The sequence below is a fragment of the Diaporthe batatas genome (assembly GCF_019321695.1).
Source record: "Diaporthe batatas strain CRI 302-4 chromosome Unknown Contig00005, whole genome shotgun sequence".
In the NCBI taxonomy this organism is placed as follows: domain Eukaryota; kingdom Fungi; phylum Ascomycota; class Sordariomycetes; order Diaporthales; family Diaporthaceae; genus Diaporthe; species Diaporthe batatas.
In genome coordinates, this window is record NW_025408552.1 from 305,454 (window position 1) to 328,108 (window position 22,655).

At 39.7% G+C, this 22,655-nt stretch overlaps 6 protein-coding genes across 6 annotated transcripts; 2 read left to right on the forward strand and 4 right to left on the reverse strand.

Moving 5' to 3' along the window:
- Positions 1-9,099: 9,099 nt before the first annotated feature.
- KVR01_005079 (NADHX dehydratase) lies at positions 9,100-10,913 on the reverse strand. The gene is made up of 4 exons (XM_044790263.1): positions 10,569-10,913; positions 10,399-10,496; positions 9,579-10,313; positions 9,100-9,497 (listed from the first exon to the last, which is right to left on the reverse strand). The coding sequence occupies exons 1-4, from the start codon at positions 10,654-10,656 to the stop codon at positions 9,366-9,368; spliced, it is 1,053 nt and encodes a 350-aa protein (XP_044645524.1). The 5' UTR covers positions 10,657-10,913; the 3' UTR covers positions 9,100-9,365.
- A 213-nt stretch (positions 10,914-11,126) lies between these two features.
- On the reverse strand, positions 11,127-14,070 carry KVR01_005653 (F1F0 ATP synthase subunit alpha). The gene is made up of 8 exons (XM_044792883.1): positions 13,859-14,070; positions 13,310-13,467; positions 13,123-13,179; positions 12,948-13,068; positions 12,407-12,891; positions 12,226-12,291; positions 11,725-12,160; positions 11,127-11,644 (listed from the first exon to the last, which is right to left on the reverse strand). The coding sequence occupies exons 1-8, from the start codon at positions 13,928-13,930 to the stop codon at positions 11,381-11,383; spliced, it is 1,659 nt and encodes a 552-aa protein (XP_044646098.1). The 5' UTR covers positions 13,931-14,070; the 3' UTR covers positions 11,127-11,380.
- A 242-nt stretch (positions 14,071-14,312) lies between these two features.
- Positions 14,313-15,748, forward strand: KVR01_005135 (uncharacterized protein). Its single transcript, XM_044782490.1, has 3 exons — positions 14,313-15,185; positions 15,292-15,467; positions 15,533-15,748. The coding sequence occupies exons 1-3, from the start codon at positions 15,113-15,115 to the stop codon at positions 15,542-15,544; spliced, it is 261 nt and encodes an 86-aa protein (XP_044645580.1). The 5' UTR covers positions 14,313-15,112; the 3' UTR covers positions 15,545-15,748.
- A 776-nt stretch (positions 15,749-16,524) lies between these two features.
- On the reverse strand, positions 16,525-17,670 carry KVR01_005576 (uncharacterized protein; the record flags this gene model as incomplete). The annotated part of the gene is made up of 1 exon (XM_044785404.1): positions 16,525-17,670. One exon carries the CDS (start codon positions 17,668-17,670, stop codon positions 16,525-16,527), a length of 1,146 nt encoding a protein of 381 aa, XP_044646021.1.
- A 383-nt stretch (positions 17,671-18,053) lies between these two features.
- Positions 18,054-21,749, reverse strand: KVR01_005334 (uncharacterized protein). Its single transcript, XM_044785331.1, has 3 exons — positions 21,137-21,749; positions 18,671-20,946; positions 18,054-18,614 (listed from the first exon to the last, which is right to left on the reverse strand). The coding sequence occupies exons 1-3, from the start codon at positions 21,173-21,175 to the stop codon at positions 18,434-18,436; spliced, it is 2,496 nt and encodes an 831-aa protein (XP_044645779.1). The 5' UTR covers positions 21,176-21,749; the 3' UTR covers positions 18,054-18,433.
- Positions 21,721-22,563, forward strand: KVR01_005175 (uncharacterized protein; the record flags this gene model as incomplete). Its single annotated transcript, XM_044785190.1, has 2 exons — positions 21,721-21,839; positions 21,948-22,563. 2 exons carry the CDS (start codon positions 21,721-21,723, stop codon positions 22,561-22,563), a joined length of 735 nt encoding a protein of 244 aa, XP_044645620.1.
- Between the last annotated feature and the right edge of the window lie 92 nt (positions 22,564-22,655).

Consider the following 22,655-nt stretch of genomic DNA (forward strand, 5'->3'; position numbering starts at 1 on the left):
TATATTATAAAAGAGTATTATAATTATTAATAATTACTTTATAAAGACTTTTATAATTTAATTAATATTTTTAATATTTTAAAATATACTTTATTAAAGAAGGTTTTATTATAATACTTTTATTATTTTATAATTATTAAAATTTATATTATTATTAATAATACCTATCTTTTATTATAAAAATATATTTATTTAAAACTTTTAATATTAATTTAATTAACTATTATATTTATTTAAAAGTATAAAGTTATAATTTTATTAACTATTATATTTATTTAAAAATATAAAATATATTTACTCTTTTTTATACTTTTAAACTATTTATATAAATAACTTTAAATTTAATTAAATATAAATTTTTATAAATAAATAATTTTAATAACTTCCTTTATAATATTACTTTAATTTTAAATAATCTTATTATTATAAATACTATAAATTTTATTAACTATTTTATATTTATAAAAAATTAAAACTATTTCCTTTTATTTTATTTTATACTTATTAATTATACTTTATAATTTATTTACTTATTTTTTTAATTATTATATATAATTTTTAATATATTTTAATTTTAATTAAGTTATATATTTAATTATAAGAATATTAATTCATTTATAAATAATTTAATAAAATACTTTGAAAATCTATAAATAACTTTATTAATTACTTTAATAATAAATTTTTAATAACTTTAATAATAATAAAACTCTAATAATAAATTTAATTTTTATTTAATTTATTTTAATTATAATAATTATAATAAAATAGCTATTAATAATTTTAATAACCTATATAAAAGTACTATAATAAAATTTAAACCTTTAACTAGTTTATCTAAACTATTTAACTTTAATAATAATAATATTTATAAAAATTAAATTTATTATATTAAAGTTAAAATTAATTATAATTTTATTATTAATTAAAAACTTTAAAATCTTTTAAAAGTTAATATTAAATTAAATAATATTTAATTTATATTAAATACTTTTATAAAAACTTTAACTTTAATATAAATATTAATATTCTTTTAATTTATACTTTTAAATAAATTAAAAGTTTTAATTATAACTTATTAAAACTATTTAATAAAAATAATAACTATAATAAAAATAATCTATTTAATAAACTTATAAAACCTTTAAGTTATAATTACTTTAATAATTATAAAAATCTTTATAATAATTCTTTTATAAATAAACTATTAAATCTACTTAAACCTTTAAAGAATTTAAAATATTATACTTATAATATATATTATATAACTCTATTTTTATTAATATTAATATTACTTTTCTTTTAAAGTAAGCTTTATTAAAAGAAAATTAATATTTTTAACCTTAAATATAATAACTTAAATAATATTAATATAATTATAATAAATAAAAATCTTATTTTTATTAATATTTAAAACTTTATTAATTAATTTAACTCCTTTTAAAATAAATATATTTTTAATAATATTAAAATTAAACTTATATAAATATTTTCTATATTACTATAAAGTATTATAATATATTAATAAAATAATAAACTTATTAATTAAGTTTATTATAAACTTTATAAAAAAGCTATAAAATAATTATTAAAACTTTAATTTAATACTTTTAAATAAAATTAACTTATATTATTTATAAGTTTTATAAATTTTAACTTATTTTAAAAATATTATAAAAATAAATTTATTTTTATAAGTTTATTTAAAAACCTTTATTATATTTAAATTATAAATATTATTAATTATAAAAATATTAACTAAAAATAATTAATAAAATTTAAAATAAAATAAATAAATATATTTAAATATATTTTAAACCTTCTTATAAATATAATTCTTTTAATAAATATATAAAAATATTAAAATAGTTAAAAGTATTTTAATTAATATTACTAATTAATATTACTTTAATTATTATTATTAAAATAATACTTATAATTTAATTACTCTCTTTTATATAAATATAATTTATAAAACTATAATAATAAATATAGTTATTATTATTTTAATAATTATAAAACTTAAAATTATTAAAATAATTATTATAATTAAAATAATTATTTATTTTATTACAACTTATTTTAACTTTTATTATTTTAAAGATTATAAAAATTTTAAAATAATTATAATTAATATTTTAATAATTATAATTATAATAATTAAAATTATTATTTTTATAAATTATATTAAAATAATAAAAAAGGAATATAAAAGCTTTAAGTATAAATAAAACTATTTATTTAATTTTAATAAAAGTATATATATTATATAACTTTAAATATAAATATATTTAATATTAATAATTATTATTTTTTTCCTTTTAAATCTTTAAAATAAGTTTATTAAATTAACTCTTTACTTAACTTCTTTTAATTATATACTTTTAATATTAATAATAAATAAGTTTATATTATCTTTAATAAAAATAACTATTAATATTATTATTATAAATACTAATTTAACTTTTATAACTAACTATTTAAATACTTTAATTATTATTTTTATAATTTTAAATAAAAACTAAATAAGAATTTACTTTTATATTTAATATTATTTATTATATTACTCTTTTAAATTAAATATTTTAAAGGTAATATTATAAATAAAACTTTATTTAAAAATATAAAGTTTATTATTATAAATAAATATATTGATTTATAAATTATTATATATATTAATAAATAAAATTCTAATATAAAATATATTTAAATATTAATATTAAATAAAATTAATAAACTATAAATTCTTTAAAACTTTATTAATATTATTATTATTTAATATTAATTTTATAAAATTAAAAATATAAATAATAATATTATTATTATTTTAAAATTTATTAAATAATCCTTTTAATTTATAATAAATAATTTAATAATATATTTAATATACTTTAATAAATTATTAAAATTTAAATTATAAATAACCTTTCTATTAATATTTTATTAAATAATAAATAGCTTTACTCTTATTAAGCCTTAATTAACTATATTAATAAGATTATTATTTATTTAAAAACTATAACTTTAAGGTTTCCTTTATTATTATTTAATAAACTTTAAACTTTATAGTTTATAAAGTAATAATAAATTATAAATATACCTTAACTTTTAATAAAACTATATATATTATTATATATTATACTAATCTATTAAAGGGTTATTCTTTTATATTTACTTTTATTTATCCTTTAATAATAAATATTATAATAATTTTAAAAGCTTATATATTATAATTCTATATAATATTATAAATTAATTAATTAAAGTTAAATATTATCTTTAATTAAATATTATTTATAAATATAAAAATAATACTTACTTTATTATATTCCTTATTAATATAATTAAAACTATTAAAATAATAACTATTATTAATATTATTATATTTATTATAATATTAACTATTAATTTAATTATTAATAATATTAAGTTTAATTTAAGACTTTAAATAATATTATTATAAATTAATTAATTATAAATTATAAATTTAAATTTATATTTAATTTAATAAAGATTATTAAAAATAAAAACTTTAATATTTAATTTTTAAATACCTTTTAACTTAAACTCTTTTAATATACCTTTTATAAATATTATTTACTATATTATTAATAATAAAGTACTTACTATAAACCTTAATTTAAATTAATTTACTCTTAAAATAAATAAAGTAGATATTAATTATATAACCTTTTATAATTTTATAAACTTTAAAACTTTAAATAATATCTTTAATATTATTATAAAAGTAATATTTATATTTCTATTATTAACTTAAATTAAATATAATAATTTTAAAATATTATTAATAAGTTCTTTAAAATATAAAAGTATAAAATCTTTATTAATATATTTAAAATTAAATAATAAAGATTCCTTTAATAAAAGGTTAATAATAGATTAAACTAAATTAACTTTATTATTTTATAATTTATAAAATAAAAATTTATTAATTAACTTTCTTATTTTATAATTTATAAAATAAAAATTTATTAATTAAATTTATAATAATTTTTAAAAGAATAATTATATAAACTTTATTAATAATATTTATTTATTTATTTATAATTTCTATATTTATTATTTAATATAATATTTATAAAGTTAAAAAATATATAATAATTAATTTTTATCCTTTAAATAAATAAATAATATTTAATAATTACTTACTACCCTTATAAGAAAATATTATTAATTTTATTTATAATAAAAGTTTATTATAATAATTAATATTACTACTTTTTCTTTTAATTTTTAATTTACTTTATATATTAAAATTAATTTATAATTATAAATTATTAAAACTTTAAATAATCTTAAATTATTTTAATAAGTTTTTATAATTTATTTATTTATATTTAATATTTTATAAACTATTTATTTTATAAGTTTTAAAACTTTTATTAAACTTTTATTAATAATTTAATTATCTTTTAAATACCTTTAAAAGTACTTATAATATCTTAAATAAATACTAAATTTATTTAATTAATATAAAATATTTCTTTTATTAATTAAATTTTATATTAATTATTTACTAATTAAACTATTTAATTTTTATATTAATACTTTTAATTAAATTATTATTAAAAGTATACTATTACTTTTATAAATTTAAATTTTCTACTTTATTTAAAGACTTTAAAATCTATTTTAATATTATTAGTTTCTTTTATATAATAATTTATATTATATTTAACTCTTTAAAGCTTTATAACTTTAAAAATTACTTTATTAATTAAAAATTATAAAACTAATTAACTAATATTTAAAAATAAAAGTAAATACCTTACCTATATATATAATAAATATTATAATTCTATATTTATAAAAATTAAAAGCTTTAAAACCTTTAAAAATATATTTATAAAACTTTAAATTTATTATATAAATTTATATAAATATTTATTCTTTTAAATTAATAACTACTTTTAATATAACTTTAATATAATAGTATTCTAACTTAAAGATAATTTTATTTAAAAATTAAATAAATATATTCCTTTTATACTATTTTTTATTATTTTTCTTAATTATTATTTTATTAAAATAAAAGTTAATTATAAACTTTTAAATAAAAGATTACTTATTTAATTTAAATAATAAAGTACTTATATATTTTAATTCTTTTAATTATTATAAACTATTAATTATACTTATTAACTATAATATTATTTAAAGAATTCTAAATAATACCTACCTTAATACTTTATTTATTAATTATATTAATTAATAATTTATTAATATTTTAATTTATTTTATAAAATTTTAGTTTAAAGTTTATTATTTTATAAGTTACTTTAACTTTATATTAATACTTTATTTTAATTAATAATTAATAATAATAATATTATATATTAATAAAATAACCTTAATATATTAAATATTATTCTTAATAATTTTTAAAATATTTTTATAAAATTTAAATAATAATAACCTTATTCTATATCTTTTAAAATAATTATATTTAGTATTATTTATACTTATTTTATTTAAAATTATAAAATAATATTATATATATTAAAATTATTAAATTTTTAATTACTTTTAATTTAATTAATTATAAATTAATTATTTATTAATATAATAAAGATATTATCTTTACTTTAAAGTTTAATTATCTATTTATTTTATATAATTAACTTCTATATAATATTAATTAAAAATATTAAATAATTAGTTATTTTATACCCTTAATAATAAACTTTCTATATAATATATATAATAATAAGTACTACTTTAATAAAATTAAATAATATATATTTTAAAAGTATATATTAATAAAAAGTATTATTTTATAATTATTTATTTATATTATTATTATTAATATAATACTTAAAAAGGAAAATTAATAATTAATTAATAACCTTTAATTAATTTAAACCTTAAAAATTAATATATATAATATTTTTAAACTTTATTATAAATCTTTTAAAATATTATTTATAAATATATTATAATAGTTAAATAAATTTAAAACTTTTAACTTATTAATATTAATTATATATAAAACCTTTAGATATATACTATTAATTTTAAAATATATTATATATTTAATTAAATAATAGAGTATAATATTAAGTTATTAACTATTATTAAATAATTAAGTTTACCTTAAATTTATTATCTTAAACTAAGATATAAAGTTTACCTCCTACTTTTAAATAAATATATAAAAGAACTTTAATATTTATTACTTATAATTATTATTTATTACTTATAATTTAATAATACTTTTAAATATAAAACTAAAATATAAAGATAATAATTTGTTATTATACTACTAAATACCCTAATAAACTTTAAATAAATATTTTACTTACTTTATAATAAAATTTAAATAAAGCTTATTAATATTTAGTTAATATTAATCTTTATAAGTTTCTATTTAAATTTAAAATCTCTTCCCTATTTAAATACCTAATAAATATTACTTAAAAATTATTAAATATTTATTTTATATAAAAATATATTTAATAAAATATATAATTAATTATAAATATTATTACCTTTAAATTTAAAAGGCTTTATAATATTAAATATTATTAAAAGAATTTAAAGTTAATAATAAAGTCTAACTTTATATAAATAAAATCTATAAACCTTTATTCTATTAAAACTCTAAAATATAACCTTTATATAAAGAACTATTTACTATAATATAAAAGTCTCCCTTAACTTATAAACTAAACTTTAAAATAAAAATTATAATATTAATATTTAAGTTTACTTTATAATTAATATTTAATATCTAAATAAATATATAATTAATAATAATTTATTTAACTATTTACTCCTAAACTTAATTCTATTCACTATAAAAACCTTAATAGTTTAATTAAAAATAACTTATATAAAGTAAAATATATTCTTAATAAAAAATTAAATATTATAAAAATAAAAACATTATATAATATTTAATTTATTAAAAATTAATCTATTTAATATAATAAATAAAAATATTAATAAAATTTACTAACTATATAAAACTAATAAAAATATATAAAATTACTTATTTAAAACCTTTTACTCTAATAAAGAATATTCTAACTTTAAAAAGTATAATAAACTTAAAAAGAACTCTATAATTAAAAAGTTATCTATACCTACTTATTAATTTAAATAATTAAATAATTAAAAATAATAAAAATATTATAATATTTTCTATAACTTAATACTTATAATAAATAATTAAAGAACTAATAAATCCTATTTAGTTAACTATTAAACTAATTTATTTAAAACTTTAATTTAACTCTATAGTTTAATTAACTATTTAACTCTACTAATATTTAATTACATCTTAAAGTAACCTTTATAAAAGTTAAATTTTAAAAATATTATTAATACTTATTTAATAAAACTTTTATTAAGTTAAATAATAATAATAATAATTAAAGGTTTTTAAAAGAAAGTAGAATTATAATTAATTTATTTAAGAAGATATAATTAAATTAAAGTTAAAGCTAAAAATATTAGTGCTAATATATGAACTCCTACTATTTCTTAATATTTTAAAATTATCTACTTTTAAAATTATTTTTAAAAATATTAAAGGTTAAAATAGATTTTTATAATATTTTATTATAGTAGAAAATTTAAAATGCTATTAAATGAATATAGGGTTAGGGTTATAGGATTTTATTTGGATTTAATAGGCTTGTGTGAAAAGTGGGATTTTGTGTGTGAAAAGTGGTCGGAATCGGGGGGTGGTCGGAATCTGGGCCGCCCACGTTAATGGAGGTGACGCGACGGTTGAATCAGAGGGCATAGGCCGTTTTGAAGGGCCAGAAACAATTCGGAGTATCTATAATTGGGGCCATACCGACTTTGACCGTGTCCAGAGTACTATTGCGAACATTTCTCAATCCCTTACTACTTACATCCGCACACATGGCGGTAGCCCAGCTTTCCCCGGGAGTAGAAATTTCTCACGAGAAGTGCACGGAGTGGCATACCATTACGCAACGTGCCTGGAGGTTCAATGGCCCTGGCTCGTATTTCCGGCTTGTTTGGCGATATTCACCACTTTATTCTTTCTGACGGTCGTGGGGACGACGAGGAGGCAAGGGGCATCAATTTGGAAGGCCTCGCCGCTGGCATGGGTTCTGAGAGCCGAGGGGCTGGCAAGTGGGGTGTTCTCGTCTTCCGACGGATTCTGTGAAGCAATGAAGGAGAGATCAACGCAAATCGCAGTCCATCTTTTTGACGAAGATGCAGGCGGGCCGCGTATCCGTGTGGCGGACTTGAAAGATCCGAACATGCTTTGACCGCATGCTTTCAGATTGACACCTGGCTGGAGAAGCGAGTTTGGATGAGGAGGATGTCAAGGTCTGGTTCAGGACTGGGTATCGCGCGCGCGAAGTGCATAGAGCACGGTTGACTTTTCTAATTCGAGTGGGATGTTGAATTTCAGCAAAGAGTTGAGTAGTAAGAACGATTCCTGTTTCACCTTCAGCAATCGTCCCAGTCCGGAATGCTCTCAAGTGCTGTGAATCTAAGTGGTTTCATTCCCAACTCGTTTCCGGCGCTGGCAAAGCTCTAGGCAGTTTCTTCAGACTGTAGTGAACGCTCATCGAAGAACTCTGCCTGAGACAATATGCAAAGCTGGTGACGGTAGTTTCAAGATATGGTTCTGAGTTGTCCGTGACACCTGGCGGAATAACATAAAGAGACCGGATATTCGTTCCCGCAAAAAAAGAAGGGTACATCCATACGAGGTAACTTAGAGATTAAAGTACTTAGGTTAACACCAAACCAATTATCCCACAAGCTTGTCCCATAGGATATTATCCCAAAGAAGGCTATCCTATAGGAGGTCATTCTATAAGAGGTTATCCTATAGGAGGTTGTCCTACAGGAGATTGTCCTATAGGAGTTTATTTCTTAGGCTTGGGTGTACCGTCCATCTTTGCGGTTGCGAATATCCGATCTCAACATAAACAGCTCAGTGACAACCACCCAGAGGTGTGATTTGAAAGGGGAACTGGAACAGCCTTTCGATCATTTTACCATGGAAAAAGCCGAAGGGAAATGTCTCGACTTTGAGGCGGGTGTATGACATCTAGCGAATAGGAAGTGAGCAGAAACAGGAACACACTGACCGAGGCAACTCCAAGACATGCTGCCTTGCCCATCCATTTATACATCTCTACACTACCTAGGCTTAGAGCAAACTCTAGGCATTCAGACCCACGAAACTCGCGCGCGCGTTTCGCTCCGGCGTTGGTCACGTCACTCGTGGTGCTCAATGTCCACGTTATCAACAACGGCACACAGTCTATACGTCTCCACATTGTCGTGTCTCGTAACACACAGGTTCCAAGGCTGGTTGTCTTGTTAGATGCTAGCCACTCCTTACCTTTCTACAGCTTCGATCCGCCCGATTCCTGCTCATCCTCGCCAAAGATGTTGAGGAAGGCCGTGTGAACCTCATCCGTCAGGTCGCTAGCCTGGAGACTGCGCCCCTTCTTTTCAAAGGCGAGCCTGGAGCACTCCTGTTTGTGGTCAAACCCAGTCAGTCTCTCGCAATCCCAGGGCATAGTAAGGGACGGGCCAGGGGGATATCGCAGACTCACCCTCGTAACAGCAGCACCACCAAATGCAGCCAGCTGCACGAGCTCCTTCTCAGGCAGCTTGTTGCCATGGTCCCAAAGACCCTCCTTATACGCCGTCCTCCAGCCCAGGAACGTAGCAATGCTCCCCGTCAGGGTATCACCCTGCCCGCCGCTCCTCTTCTTGCCACCCTGCACGTCAACAGTAACAGTCGTCTCCCCATCACTAATAAAATCATGAAATCCCTTCTGCACAACCGTGACCCCGCCCAGCGCCCGCGCAAGCTCCTCGACCCGCGCAGTCTCCTTCTTGTCGTCCCCGCCACCGCCAGCCTTTTCAGCAGCCTCCTTCACCCTCTCTTCGACCCCGAGCGCCTTGCACAGCCGCCCGAACTCGACGACGTTAGGCGTCAGCACCGCGAGCCTCCACCCCCTCACGAGGCCCGGGTCCCTCATGACGACCTGCAGCGCGTCGGCGTCCAGGACGACGGGGACGTCCCGCCCCCGCGCGGCCGCGACCACCTGGGCGACGGTGTCCTGCATCAGCGGGTCGCGGCCCATCCCCGGGCCGATGACCAGCACGTGGATCCGGGGGAGCATGTCGATGATGCGCGAGGCTACCTTGTCGGCGGGCTCGCTCGACGCCGACTGGTCCGAGGACCCCTGGCTGGGGCTCTGCCGCATCAGGGGGTGCACCATCAGGTTGGGCGAGTAGGTCTTGATCACGGCTGCCGCGCCCGGGGTGCAGATCACGTGGGACTGGTGGGGTTGGGGGTGTCAGTAAAAGCGAGAGCACCTACACAGTACACAGTAGAGGCATGAGATGGGTGGATGCGTGGCTCACCATGTCACACCCCAGCCTCGCGCTGGCCATGGCCGAGAAGTACGGCGCGCCCGTGTAGTCCTCGCTACCGCCGATGACGGCGATGCGGCCCTGCTGCCCTGTGTGTTTGGCCCGTGTCATCAGCGTCCCGTGTCATCCCGAGTTGTCCGGGGAAAGCACTCGCTGCTCACCCTTGTGGAACTTGTCCAGCATGGGCGGCACCAGCTGCCGCACGCGGCCGAGGATCTCCTTGGTGGCGGATGACATTTCGGCCTCCATGTGTGTCTTTGCGCACGCTCGGTGGCGGTTCCGCTCAGTTTGGTTGTCGATGGTGAGGTGAGGTGAGGTGAGGTGAGAGGGTCTCAAAGTTGAACGGCGGGGTATTATGAGTTGCTGCAACGCATGCAATCGCAATTGCTGGCTCCGGATCGATAGCTGTGTGGTTGCAAAATAGCTCGAGGAACATATAAATAAGGTTCAATATGGATTTGAGGACACGGAATGCACAATGAATCTCGAGAAGTGGTTATGTCAACGTGAGAGTAGAACAGCTGTGGACCGTCATGATGTCACCCTGACCTGCGGCAGCTGTGTGAGACTGCCCGCAGGAACGCATGCACTCACTCACTCGGCTGCCCAAGCTCGCCGGAGCATTTTCTACGAAGAAGGCGCCAGATCAACACAACTGTACATGTCGTACGCCACTCAGCCATAGATGCCCCCGAGACTGACTGTAGCCGCACATCAGGTTTGTGGACAAAAAAAATTGAGTGCTAGATTGGTCACGGCTCTATTTTACAATGGATTGACCGGAGATGACCCTCTCCAAAAACCATTTCATCTCTCAGTTCCCAGCACCCAATGGGATAGGCCCCCCTTTCTAGACGCAGACACACGATTTCAGGCGGCCACCTCCTCAACTAGACGCGAGCTTGCAACTCTACCCTCTCCTAGCATTTGAACCCCACCACTGGACCACTCGGCTTGCACTAGCGCCGACTGTTTAGGCGACGAAGCTCTTGGTGAAGCTGACGATGATCTCCTTCAGGCGGCCCTCGGTCTCCTTGGAGAGAGCACCCTCCTTGTCGATGGTGGCAAGCAGGTCCGACTCGTTGGTCTTGAGGTGGGACAGGAAGTCAGCCTCCCACTGGAGGATCTTGGCGACGGGGACGGGGTCGAGGTGACCGTTGACACCGGCGAAGATGAGGGGAACCATCTCGTTGACGGCCATGGGGGAGTACTGCTTCTGCTTCAGGAGCTCGGTCAACTGCAGATTTCGGTTTTGTCAGTCATTGCGAGCAGTACAGCGCAGGCTAGCCTTTGCACGCGGCGGATGGGGCTACTTACACGCTCACCACGGGACAGGGTCTGCTTGGTGGCGGCATCCAGGTCGGAACCGAACTGGGCGAAGGCGGCGACCTCACGGTACTGGGCCAAGAAGAGCTTCAGGGAACCAGCGACTTGCTTCATGGCCTTGAGCTGGGCGGCGGAACCGACACGAGACACGGACAGACCGACGTTGATGGCGGGTCGGATACCCTTGAAGAACAGCTCGGACTCGAGGAAGATCTGGCCGTCGGTGATGGAAATGACGTTGGTGGGAATGTAGGCAGACACGTCACCACCCTGGGTCTCAATGACGGGCAGGGCAGTCAGGGAGCCACCACCGTGCTTGTCGTTCATCTTGGCGGCACGCTCGAGCAGACGAGAGTGCAGGTAGAAGACGTCACCGGGGTAAGCCTCACGTCCGGGGGGACGACGGAGCAGCAGAGACATTTGACGGCTGGTGGTGAAGTTAGTCCTGCTACGCGTCCAAAAAGGGGGGGCAGGGAGGAAAAGGGAACGAACTAGGCTACCGCCTGCTTTGAAAGGTCATCTAGGACGAGCAGAGCATGACGGCCATTGTCACGGAACCTGTAACATTCAAAAATCAGCCATCATTGCGCGCCACAAAAAAGGGCTGGTCAAACCACCAAGCACCTGCAGAGCGTGGTTGACTGTAGCCTGTCTTAAGCTGAGTATTACTCACCATTCACCAACGGAAGCACCAGTGAAAGGAGCCAGGTACTGCAGGGGAGCGGCCTCGGAGGCGGTGGCGGCAACGATGACGGAGTACTTCATGGCGTCGTTCTCCTCGAGGGTCTTGACGAGCTGGGCGACGGTGGATCGCTTCTGACCGACGGCGACGTAGATGCAGTAGAGCTTCTTGGTCTCGTCGCTGGTGTTGTTCCACCGCTTCTGGTTGAGGATGGCATCCAGGGCGACGGCAGTCTTGCCGGTTTGACGGTCACCAATAATCAGCTCACGCTGGCCACGGCCGATGGGAACCATGGCATCGATGGACTTGAGACCGGTCTGGACGGGCTGGTTGACAGAGCGACGGGGCAGAATGCCAGGGGCCTTGACCTGGGCACGGGCACGCTCCTTGGTGTTGAGGGGGCCCTTGCCGTCGATGGGGTTACCGAGAGCGTCGATGACACGGCCGAGCAGCTCCGGGCCGACGGGGACATCGACCTTGCAGGTGTCAGCAGGCGAGAAATCGAGGGATATCGTCAGACGGCATGACATACAATTTCACCGGTACGCTTGACGGTCTCGCCCTCCTTGACGAGACGGTCAGAACCGAAGAGCACGACACCGACCTGGCCAGCCTCGAGGTTCATGCACATGCCCTTGACGCCAGACGCAAACCTGTGGTGTTGTCAGTCAGGGCCCCAGCGGCGTCGAACATCGGGGGCGACATACTCGACAAGCTCCTCGGCCTGGACGTTGGCCAGACCGTGCACACGGGCGATACCATCACTGTGGAGCTACCTGTCAGCGGCTTGGACTCCCGAATTGGCGCAATCACAACCGCAGAGTCCCCATATATATTTTTGTTGGGTCCGTGGCGATGACGATGCGCGCCGGCGGGGTCCTTGTTCAAACATACCCGACAGACAGGACGCGACCAGTCTCGGCGAGACCAGACTCCTCCTGGACGCCGCGGATGCGCTGCTCGAGGATGGAGGAGACCTCGGTGGGAGTGGCCTTGGCCTCGGCGTAGGTGCGTGCTTGTACGGAACCGACGGCGGGGGCAGCGTGCCGGGCCTGTTGTGGTTGGGAAAAACAAGCATGGTTAGCCCGACGATCCGAGAGTGGTGGTGTTTTGGGCTGCGACTGGATCCGCGACCCCAAAGTGTGCAGCCAAGTGTCACGGCTGGCCATTCCCGATCCCACCCCCAGCCCGCCCCAACCCCAGCTACTGGGAGAGCTCGGCAACGGCTAAGGCAGCTCGGCCGCAGCAACAACGCCCGTCTCCCTCCGCCCCTCAGCGGCCGCGCGTGGGCAGCAGAGCTCCATGAAGCTCAATTGAGATTGCTCAATGGATGCTCGGCAGGCTGAGGTCGGGCTGGACGGGGCTGGCGATGGGGCTGGGAGGCGCGGGATCGGGCGGCCGGGGCGAAAACATTGCGTCGTTGAGCTGTGCGTGTGGACTTACGACGGCGATTCTGCTGGTGGCAGAGAGGGCGCCGACAGCGCGGGTGCTCTGTCGGAGAGCTGTGCGGAACATTGTGGAAGAGATGCAAGAGTGCCTAAAGGAAAAAGGGAAGACAATTGCAATTGGCTTGCAATTGTGTGGAGAGGAGATTTGATGGCAGAGGTCGGGTGGTGGTTGACAACTTGGAAAGGTCCTACCTGAGGGAATTGAGAAAATTGAAGTGCCAGCGCTCCAGGTTCCGTTCCGGACCTGCTCGCTCGCCCTGCCGCTAAGCCAAGGTGGAGCTCCTCCAGCCCAGCCGGCCAATCACAGCCCCACTCGGGAGAAACAGGGCAGCGACACGGTGCACGGGCCACACCCCGAATCACCGTCGCAGCATCGGGGAAGGGGAGCAGCGAGGAGCAAGCAGCATTGAGCCGCGGCTGCCCTGCTTGGGCAGGTACACAGTAAGACGGTCCAAAGAGTGTTCCGGGTGCTTGCAGGACATGCCATCCCACTTGTGGAGTCCTCCACTGCGACTTGTCTTACTGTAGTCATCTAGTTGCGAGAGTCTTCCCGAGAGACTTGACTGACCTCGAACACTCTTCTTGTACGAGCCTTTCGGGCCAGGGGCATCTCTACAGGATAGTCATCCTTCATCGCGGAGCCTCAAGTTGGGTCTGCTGCTTGCTTTTTAGCAGGCCTGCCAACCCACAACAGTCCGACTCTCCCTCCATGAGGATAACATGCAGCCTCCTCATCTCAAGTCCCCTCCCTGTGCTTAGCCGTAAACGAGCCATGTCTGGTCTTGGGGGCGAGACCATCACAATCCGCAGCCTCGATTGGAACCTCAGGCATGCAGCCATGAGACCACTCAGAGTTGGGTCAATGTCAACTTTTTGAGTGACTCGTACACAGAAACACCATACTTGTTTGCTTCTCTCTTCCATGATATCAAAACCTGTTGCCGAGTCACACCATTGTCCCAACACATTGATTTGTCTGTTCCCAGTTCTGACTTGTGGGAATCAGAACCGTGGCCTCTTCAGCCAGCCCATCCCTCATCATACAGGCTCTCAACACACCCTCACTGCAGCTATCAGAGCAGGAGGCGCATAGAGCCGATCAGTTGTTCTTGTGGCAGTCCTACATTATAAATGGCCAGCTGATATCAAACGTTTCCATCTCCGTCCACTCTCCTGCTCGCCAAACATACCCTCTTCAACGCACACCCACCAAACAACCATCGTCCAATACTACAAGACTTTGCTCAACATGCCTTGCTGCGTCGTCACTCGGCCTTACCAGTGGCCCGAGCCATATTACCAGGTCCCTGTCTCTGGCACCTGTAAGTCTTCTTCTCTAATGATTTCGCTGGAAGGAAGAGAGGGCATCGTCAAGTTACAACAGGAAAGTCCACTGCTCAAGAAGTTGCTAAACAAAGAAACCCACAGACCCACAGTCCTACATGAGAATGCCCGTCAACGGCACAACTCCCGCCCAGTGCATTCCCACCGTCTACCCTCAGACAACCGTCTACCCTCTGGCTTATCAACTACCTCAGACGTACCAGTACGTCCAGGCTGTTCAACCGACGGCTAATCGAAACCCTCAGCTATGGTACCAAGCGGTAAGCTGAATCTCTTCAATAGTACCCTATAAGTTAACGGCGGAATACTGACTTGTTTGATTCAGTACGTTAGTTAGCGGTAGACCGAAATGCAGGCTCAAGAGGGAAGGACGTGAGCGAGAGGAGCCACAGAGTATTCTGGATGGGCGTCTCGACAAGTGATGGTGGTCTTGGTCGTCGGCATTCAGACTGATCGTCTGCGCACGCTCGCAGCGTGTGTTTTGCGTTGAGTTTTGGAATTTCACTCTCAGTGATGATCGTAATACATTTTCATTTATCAATCTCTTGCGGACTCACTTCGTGGTATGCAGTGCGGGATCTTGAAATTTGATCTGGATATTCGCACCCGCAAAAGCGGAGGGCACACCCAAGCCCTAAGGAATAAACTCTTATAAGATAATCTCCTATTGGATAACCTCCTATAGGACAACCTCCTCTCCCTCCCATAGGACACCCTCCTTTACGACACCCTCCTCTAGAACACCCTCCTAGGATAACCTCCTAGGATAACCTCTCAGGATAACCTCCTATAGAATAACCTCTTGTAGGATAAGGTTATAAGATAACTAGTTTAATATTAACTTCAGTACTCTAATCTCTAAGTTACCTAGTATAAGTACACCCTCTATTTTTATAAGTGTGAATATCTAGTCTCTAATTTAGTAGTGTTAGGCTTGCTCTCAAGGTTATTAATTTCACAAATCTATATTGCATGCGATAATACTGCAGTTGCTGACAGTGGGACGGGCATTTGGAGCGGCCATCCATGGATGCTGCCAAAAAGTATGATATTGCCTACCTAGGTACCCACCTAATTAATGAGCCTTTCTTTCTTTGAAAGAAGGAAGAAACGCTACAGGAAGAAACTCAAAAACGCCGCAATATCCCGCCGCCAGCAAGCCGGAAACGAAGACACTAAATGCCAGCTGAGACCCAAAAATCGACGGCCACAACCCCATCCACACAGGCTCACCGTCCCTGACCTCTACTATTTGCGCCGCTCACGATGCTACCGCTCCTCACCCCGAGATCCACCCCGGCCGTGTCTACGGCTCACCTACGGTGGCTGACGAGGATGACTCCCACCCAGGAAACCGAGCCGCCCACCAGGGACCAACACGGCCGGAACAGGTTCCTCTCGTACGGCATTCGTGGCCGGGTGAGAAGGGCCCTGCCTGAGGTTTCCGGATGGCCCCACGGCCGTGGCTGCGTGCCGCCGCGACCTAGGGAGTGATGCGGTGTTAGACTGATGCCCAAGTTGTCCGAGTGTCGGCTGATGCGGAGGGGGTGTGGGCTGCCGGACGTTGAAGATCGTCTCGGCGATGCTGGACTCACTCGGAGTGGAAGAGACACGTTGAGGGTGGGCGTGGTGGCCGCCAGGAGCCGGTGGGAGTTCACCAGCCCTGCCTGTGGGGTGAACAGCGTCGCCCGGTCTGTGACGTGGTCTTGAGGAAGTTGGTGCCACATGCTGGCTAACTGCCCTTGGATCTGAGCCCTGTGAAAACGGATCAATGCGGATCTCCCTGCCGCCAGTCAGCATGCGGTCCTCCTGTTGCCTACTTTCCCGAGTGTGCCCGGCCGCTCCACGAGAATCGTCCGCCCACACTCTCTCACAATCCTCGATCCGATCGTCTATACGGTCAAGAGCAGCCGGCGAAGGCTCGCGATTCTCACCAGGTCTCTCTTCTCCCCGCCGACCAGGCCTAACACGGCGTAGAGGAATAGCCCGCGCCGTGTGGACAGACGCGTCATACTCGCCGATGGTAAATGACGCGGCGGACGCTGAATTAGGGGAGCAAGGGGAGGATGGGGATGGGCAGGGGTTCTCAGAACTTGTCGAGTCTTTACTGACTTGGATACTCTCGCGCTGGCCGAAGAGCCCGCTCACCCCACCGGCCTCCATACTCCGGCTGGGGAAGCCGTCCGGGGATATTCCAGACTCGCGGGGTGGGAATCCTTGCGTTCGGATCTTGCGGGCGGCCTCCTCAGGGGAGATCAAAGGGCCGTTGCCTCTGTATGATGAGTCACTCTGACAAACGCGCCATGCGCGGTTGGGGTGGTTAGCTGCCCCTTGTTGCGTGGGAGGACCATCGCTGGACACGTCAGTCTCAAGGCCCTGCTGCTTAGGCACAGAATAGGACTTGCCTCGGGTGTTGTCCTCGCGAGGACTTGATTCCTCCGTTGAATCACCTCGGGACGCCATCGTGTTGTGTAGGAATTCAGGTTCAACGTTGGGGATCTCTGTCTCTTTCAGTGCTGAACACGAAGAGGCAGACAGTGGCTCTGTCTATGCTATTCTGGTCGTAATTGTGATTTGCCAATCTTCGGGTCAATCCACCTCGAAGAAAACAATGTGAAATTATTTATAGGCCTCGGGCGGCGTGAACTCACAGCGAGCCGTGAGGATTCATTGTTACTTGCCATGCAGAGACAATACTCTTGTGCTCCCAACTGATGAGGAACAAAGGACTTTATAATTAGACGGCCGTTAGACCTACCGCGTTGAGCCGCCTGCGTACTAAGTATTGTTGGATCAAATGCGTTTGACTGTTAATGCCTTAGCAGGAACCATAGAATGCATCTTTCGAGAGTTTAAGGTTTTATTCTGGGCTACCAAATCAGGCCAACTATTGTGGCCATGTACGGAGCCCCAGGATCCGCCAGAGGCAGGATCCTTCCCCCGTCTCCAACAGACTGGCCGAGTAAAAGCCGTCTGAGATGCTACCACACAAGGTTTGAGGTGAGGCCGCCAGCCTCGTCTCTTCCATCAAATCTATGCAGATGGCCCTTCACCCTTTTTGTTCGCCGTTCATGGCATGCCTGGAATGTAATGAGGCCCACGCCTACTGTCCAGCCCTGACGCCATGCATCATTTCATTCGTCACGAAATCAAAGATAATCAATATGTACACAAGAATCCCGACCCGCTGACTGCAGTCAAGGGGCGCGGTCGACCAGTTGAAGCCTTACGCAAGGTAGCGGTAGACCTGTTGGGTCGCGTCCGTGTCGTCGGCGCGCTCGAGGTACTCGCGGGCGATGAGGTCCTCGATTCGCTTCTTGACCATCGGGATATCGGGTTTGAAGCGGCCGGTCAAGACACTGACCACCTCAGTAATGAGCTGATTGTGCGCAAGTTCTTTGCGGGCCCTGGTCAAATCTGTTAGTTTTGTTTCTGTGCGAGATTGGGGAAATGTGAGACATACTTCATTATTCTGACGACAGCCGCATCCACGATGTGGTTGCGGCTCTCGTCGTTCTTCTTCTCCGTCTCCTTGCGCTCGTCGTCGGCTTCGACCTTGGACTGTGCGCTGACAATGGGTGCTCTGATCTTGATTACTTTGCTGACGAAAGAGCTGTTGTATGAGAATTTGTCTCCCGGCTTGATAGTCTTGGTCATCGGCTCCTTGAGCAGTACTCGGGACTTGGGAGCCAGTGAGAGGGATGCCAGGGCGCGGTTCAGATCGCCAGGGGGGATGCTGGTCTGTGCCTGGATCTCCTCGTAAGTGAGGGACTTGTCCTCTGCCAGGTCGTTGAACAGCATCAGCACCACCATGCCATGAGTGGACACGGTGAGCTCGTACCGTCGCTCCTTGCTCAGGGGTCCTGTCTCCTTTCCAGGAATCTTGGGGAAGACGCATTTGATGTCGGCGGTACCAAGGTTACCAACCCAGGTCAGCACTCGCCCATTGCGCTCGGTGAGATAGTACTGGAAAAAACTATTTTGAAGTGCTTTGATCTCGACCGGCCAGTTGCATTCGACAAAGCGACCGTCTTCCGACTTCTGCATCATGCCCTCCGAAGGCCAGTGGTTGCTGGTGAGCACGCTGATCCCGAGGTCCACCACCTTATGGTCGACGTCTCCAAGGCCGCGAATGTAGTCCCGGTATCCCGTTGTGAGGTCTCGTGAAGTGTCCATATCCTTGAACATGCCCTCGAATCGCTGTGTGAAGTGGCTCCCTATCTCCTGCTTCATTCGCGATATGAGCTGCTTCTCGGCGTCTTCACTCTCAGACTTCCCGTGGAGAAGGCGGCGGGCCAGGTGTTTCTGGTAGTATCGCTGGAACATGTCCCTGTCCTGGAGGAATTGCACCAGTGTGATTGCCTTTTCCATACTCGCGTCAACCTCTGCCTCGGTCTTGTTTCGAATCCCCTTCTTCAGGTTGTCGTCGATGAACAGCGACACAAACTCCGAGCTTCGGCTGAAGAGGTTGATGAACTCGGCGAAGCTCTTGGTCAAGGCCGACTCAATTATCTTGTCGCTGCCGAAGCAGCCGTGCAGGAATCTGTCGAATTTGTCCTTGAGCTGGAGAACGTCGTCCACCCACTTGACCGCTGCTGCTGTCGCGAGGGCCGAGCCAGTCAGCGGTTTCGCCGCCTCGGCGCCTTCTGCACCGGGTTGCTGCGCCGAGAAATTTGCGTCCTTCAGAGCCTTCTCAATCTCCAAGCCAAGCTCGACGACCCGGGCCTGCAAGATCTTCTTGAGCTTATCAATGCCTTGCTCAACCCTGTTGACGAGCCTGTAGACAAGAGTGAGGTCTTCCAAGCGGTCATTGTCGATCATAGCGCGGAGGCCACTACCCTCCAGTGCTAGAAACCGATCCAGATGGCTAGCAATAAGCACCTCGTCGACAACTTTCACTATGCTGGTAGTACTCAACGAGGACACGGTCGTTCTGCAGCGGTCTTCCTCCTCCATCAGGCGACGACTTGTATGGCGCAGCCAATTGCCGGCATCCCCCTCCCGCAGCAGCTGTTCCACCTCTTGTGCATAGAATTGCCTGCTATCTCGGAGGTATGCGGGCTCGAAGGTAGTGATGTAGAGGCGATTATCGTCGACCAGGTCGTCAGACTCTGCCAGCTGCTCGTACATATGGAGCAGCCTCTTGACCAGATTCTTGTCGATGATGTCCCCCTTCCGATCCATGTTGATAAGGTCAAGAACAACGGCGTTGATCAAGTCCGTCAACGGTCCGTCGATGGAATCGAATCTGCGGCGCAGAATATTGTCTCTGTAGAGGCCGAGGATGGTCATGTAGAGCTGCGGCCGGTCCGAATCTTGCGACTGTCCCCTATCCAGATACATCATGATATCAGAGATCATAGCCACGGCGCTCATGTGCTGCTCCCACGAATCACGCATGCCCTTAAGGAACTTCTCGCCCAACTCCCGGCGCTCATTGTCGGTCGTGCCGGGGGCGTCGCCGAGGACATGGCTGATCAAGTGGCTGTTGTTCATCAGGTCGAAAATGGGCGGGACGACCCTCTCTCCGAACCACTGCTCTTCGAAGGCACCGACCTTGTCGAACAAGGCTGGGCCACGCCTCTTCAGGACAATCTTGTAACTTGCCCGGTACAGCTGCTCGAAGGATAATTTTCCGGCGTTGCGTTCGTGTATATCGGTCAGGGCCTCGTAGAGCATCTTCCAGCACGCCTCGAATTCCTGCTCCTCGCTGAGGCCGGCACGTGGGTTATTGATGGGCTGTGTATCAGTTTTAGCACGGCGGGAATAAGGAACCCAGAAATGGGTCTTGACAGTTTGCCACATGGCACAAGGCCCACGGCGGGAGTAGGGAACGTAAAAACGCATGGTAACCCTTGCCTGTATGGCTTGTGGAACCAGCAGAGGGAGGTGAGGAGAGGAGAGGAGTGAGAAGTGAGGCTCTATATACCTTCCGAGGGGGCCGTATCTTGCCCTGTGGTCGATGCATTGTGGCTGTTGTGGACAATAGGAACCGAAGGAAGAGTCGGACAGGTGGAGAATACAGTATAGTGGAAGTGAGGGTATCGCGAAGGGGGTGTGGTCGGCAGGGTGGTGGGCTGCAGATGGGATCGTGAGATTATTGTGGTGGCGTTGTGATTTGTAGGTGTGCTTTTGGGATCGCGGGCAAGAAGTCAAAGCTGTGAAAAGACGCAATGCAGATGCAAGCCCCACCGAATGGGAAGGGGGGAGAAGGAGAAGGATTTACACAATAGTAAGCTGAAGTGATCATGGCAACAGGCAAACGAGTGTTTCGAAGTGATTGATAGCAGGAAAGAAGTTATTCGGTTGGCAGGAAGCATTCCATTGTCCATGCCTGTGCTTCAAGGTGGGTGGGTGCTTCTGCAGAGGTGGGGGTGGATTTGGAGCTCCCTCCCGTTAAGAGGGCACCCGGTACTTACCATGTTGCCAACCAGAAAGTTGAGTACCTGGGTATCGTAAGCTTTATCCGGCTGCTGTCGGTGACTGTTCTGCTGTTGCCTACCCCAGAACCAGATGCACGGCACTGGACCCCTCGGTGCGAGAATGGTGGGCTGCAATTGGAGAAAGGTCAGCAACAGCCCCACTCTGTCGGGTTTAAGGCGTGCACTTTGCCTGCCACAACAGCAGGTAACGTCATTGGGCAAATTTTGGAGGGTAGAGTATTGGCTTGGAGAACAACCTCATGCCTTTGCCGTCAACCGTCGACCGCCGACCGTATCTTGCGCAACTTCACAACTCAGACCCGCAAGTGACAGCATGGCCTCGAGAAGCATGTCTTCAAGCCTCCGGGCACTGGCTCGCTCTGCAACCAGACCGTCCTCCTTTGCAAGACCAACCCTGCAACAGTTCATCCTCCCAGCCGTGCCTCGAACAGCCGCAGCAAAAACACCATCTTCAATACGTCTAGCCCACTCAGTCCCGCGCCCAAGGCCGGCCACAACCACCGGTGGCACCGCCAGCAACCCCCCAAAGCAACCAACCTACGAGCTGACGTTCACCTGCATTCCCTGCGGCACCCGCTCCGCCCACAACGTCTCCAAGCAGGGCTACCACCACGGCTCTGTCCTCATCACCTGCCCCTCGTGTCGCAACCGCCACGTCATCTCCGACCACCTAAACATATTCGGCAACAAGAGCCTGACTGTCGAGGACCTCATGCGCGAGAAGGGCCGTCTCGTCAAGCGGGGCACCCTCGGTGAGGACGGCGACGTCGAGTTCTGGGAGGACGGTTCTACCACTACCAGGGCTGAGCGCCAGGCCGACGGCGCTGACCCGAAGCCCCTGCCCAGGAACAACAATGCTGCGGCCGATGCTGGTCAGGGTGATGCGCCCGGGTCGACCTTCGGGAAAAATTAGAGCTGGAAGTGTGGGCGATGATGGCCGCTTGTGTGTTGCAGCCACAGAACTATTGTACTACTGGAGAGCATTTTTCGGCGTTCGGGATACCC

Bases quoted from the DNA above. Each gene is read 5' to 3' on its own strand.
- KVR01_005079 (XM_044790263.1), bottom strand. From the start codon at position 10,656: ATGGAGGCCGAAATGTCATCCGCCACCAAGGAGATCCTCGGCCGCGTG. The intron at 10,314-10,398 runs GTGAGCCACGCA...CAACCCCACCAG, and splicing joins CGAGGCTGGGGTGTGACATG to TCCCACGTGATCTGCACCCC. The intron at 9,498-9,578 runs GTGAGTCTGCGA...GACCACAAACAG, and splicing joins GTGGTGCTGCTGTTACGAGG to GAGTGCTCCAGGCTCGCCTT.
- KVR01_005653 (XM_044792883.1), bottom strand. From the start codon at position 13,930: ATGTTCCGCACAGCTCTCCGACAGAGCACCCGCGCTGTCGGCGCCCTC. The intron at 13,069-13,122 runs GTATGTCGCCCC...ACAACACCACAG, and splicing joins CAGGCCGAGGAGCTTGTCGA to GTTTGCGTCTGGCGTCAAGG. The intron at 12,892-12,947 runs GTATGTCATGCC...GACACCTGCAAG, and splicing joins TCAAGCGTACCGGTGAAATT to GTCGATGTCCCCGTCGGCCC.
- KVR01_005135 (XM_044782490.1), top strand. From the start codon at position 15,113: ATGCCTTGCTGCGTCGTCACTCGGCCTTACCAGTGGCCCGAGCCATAT. The intron at 15,186-15,291 runs GTAAGTCTTCTT...AGAAACCCACAG, and splicing joins GGTCCCTGTCTCTGGCACCT to ACCCACAGTCCTACATGAGA.
- KVR01_005334 (XM_044785331.1), bottom strand. From the start codon at position 21,175: ATGCATCGACCACAGGGCAAGATACGGCCCCCTCGGAAG. The intron at 20,947-21,136 runs GTATATAGAGCC...ACTGATACACAG, and splicing joins AGATACGGCCCCCTCGGAAG to CCCATCAATAACCCACGTGC. The intron at 18,615-18,670 runs GTATGTCTCACA...AGATTTGACCAG, and splicing joins GCTGTCGTCAGAATAATGAA to GGCCCGCAAAGAACTTGCGC.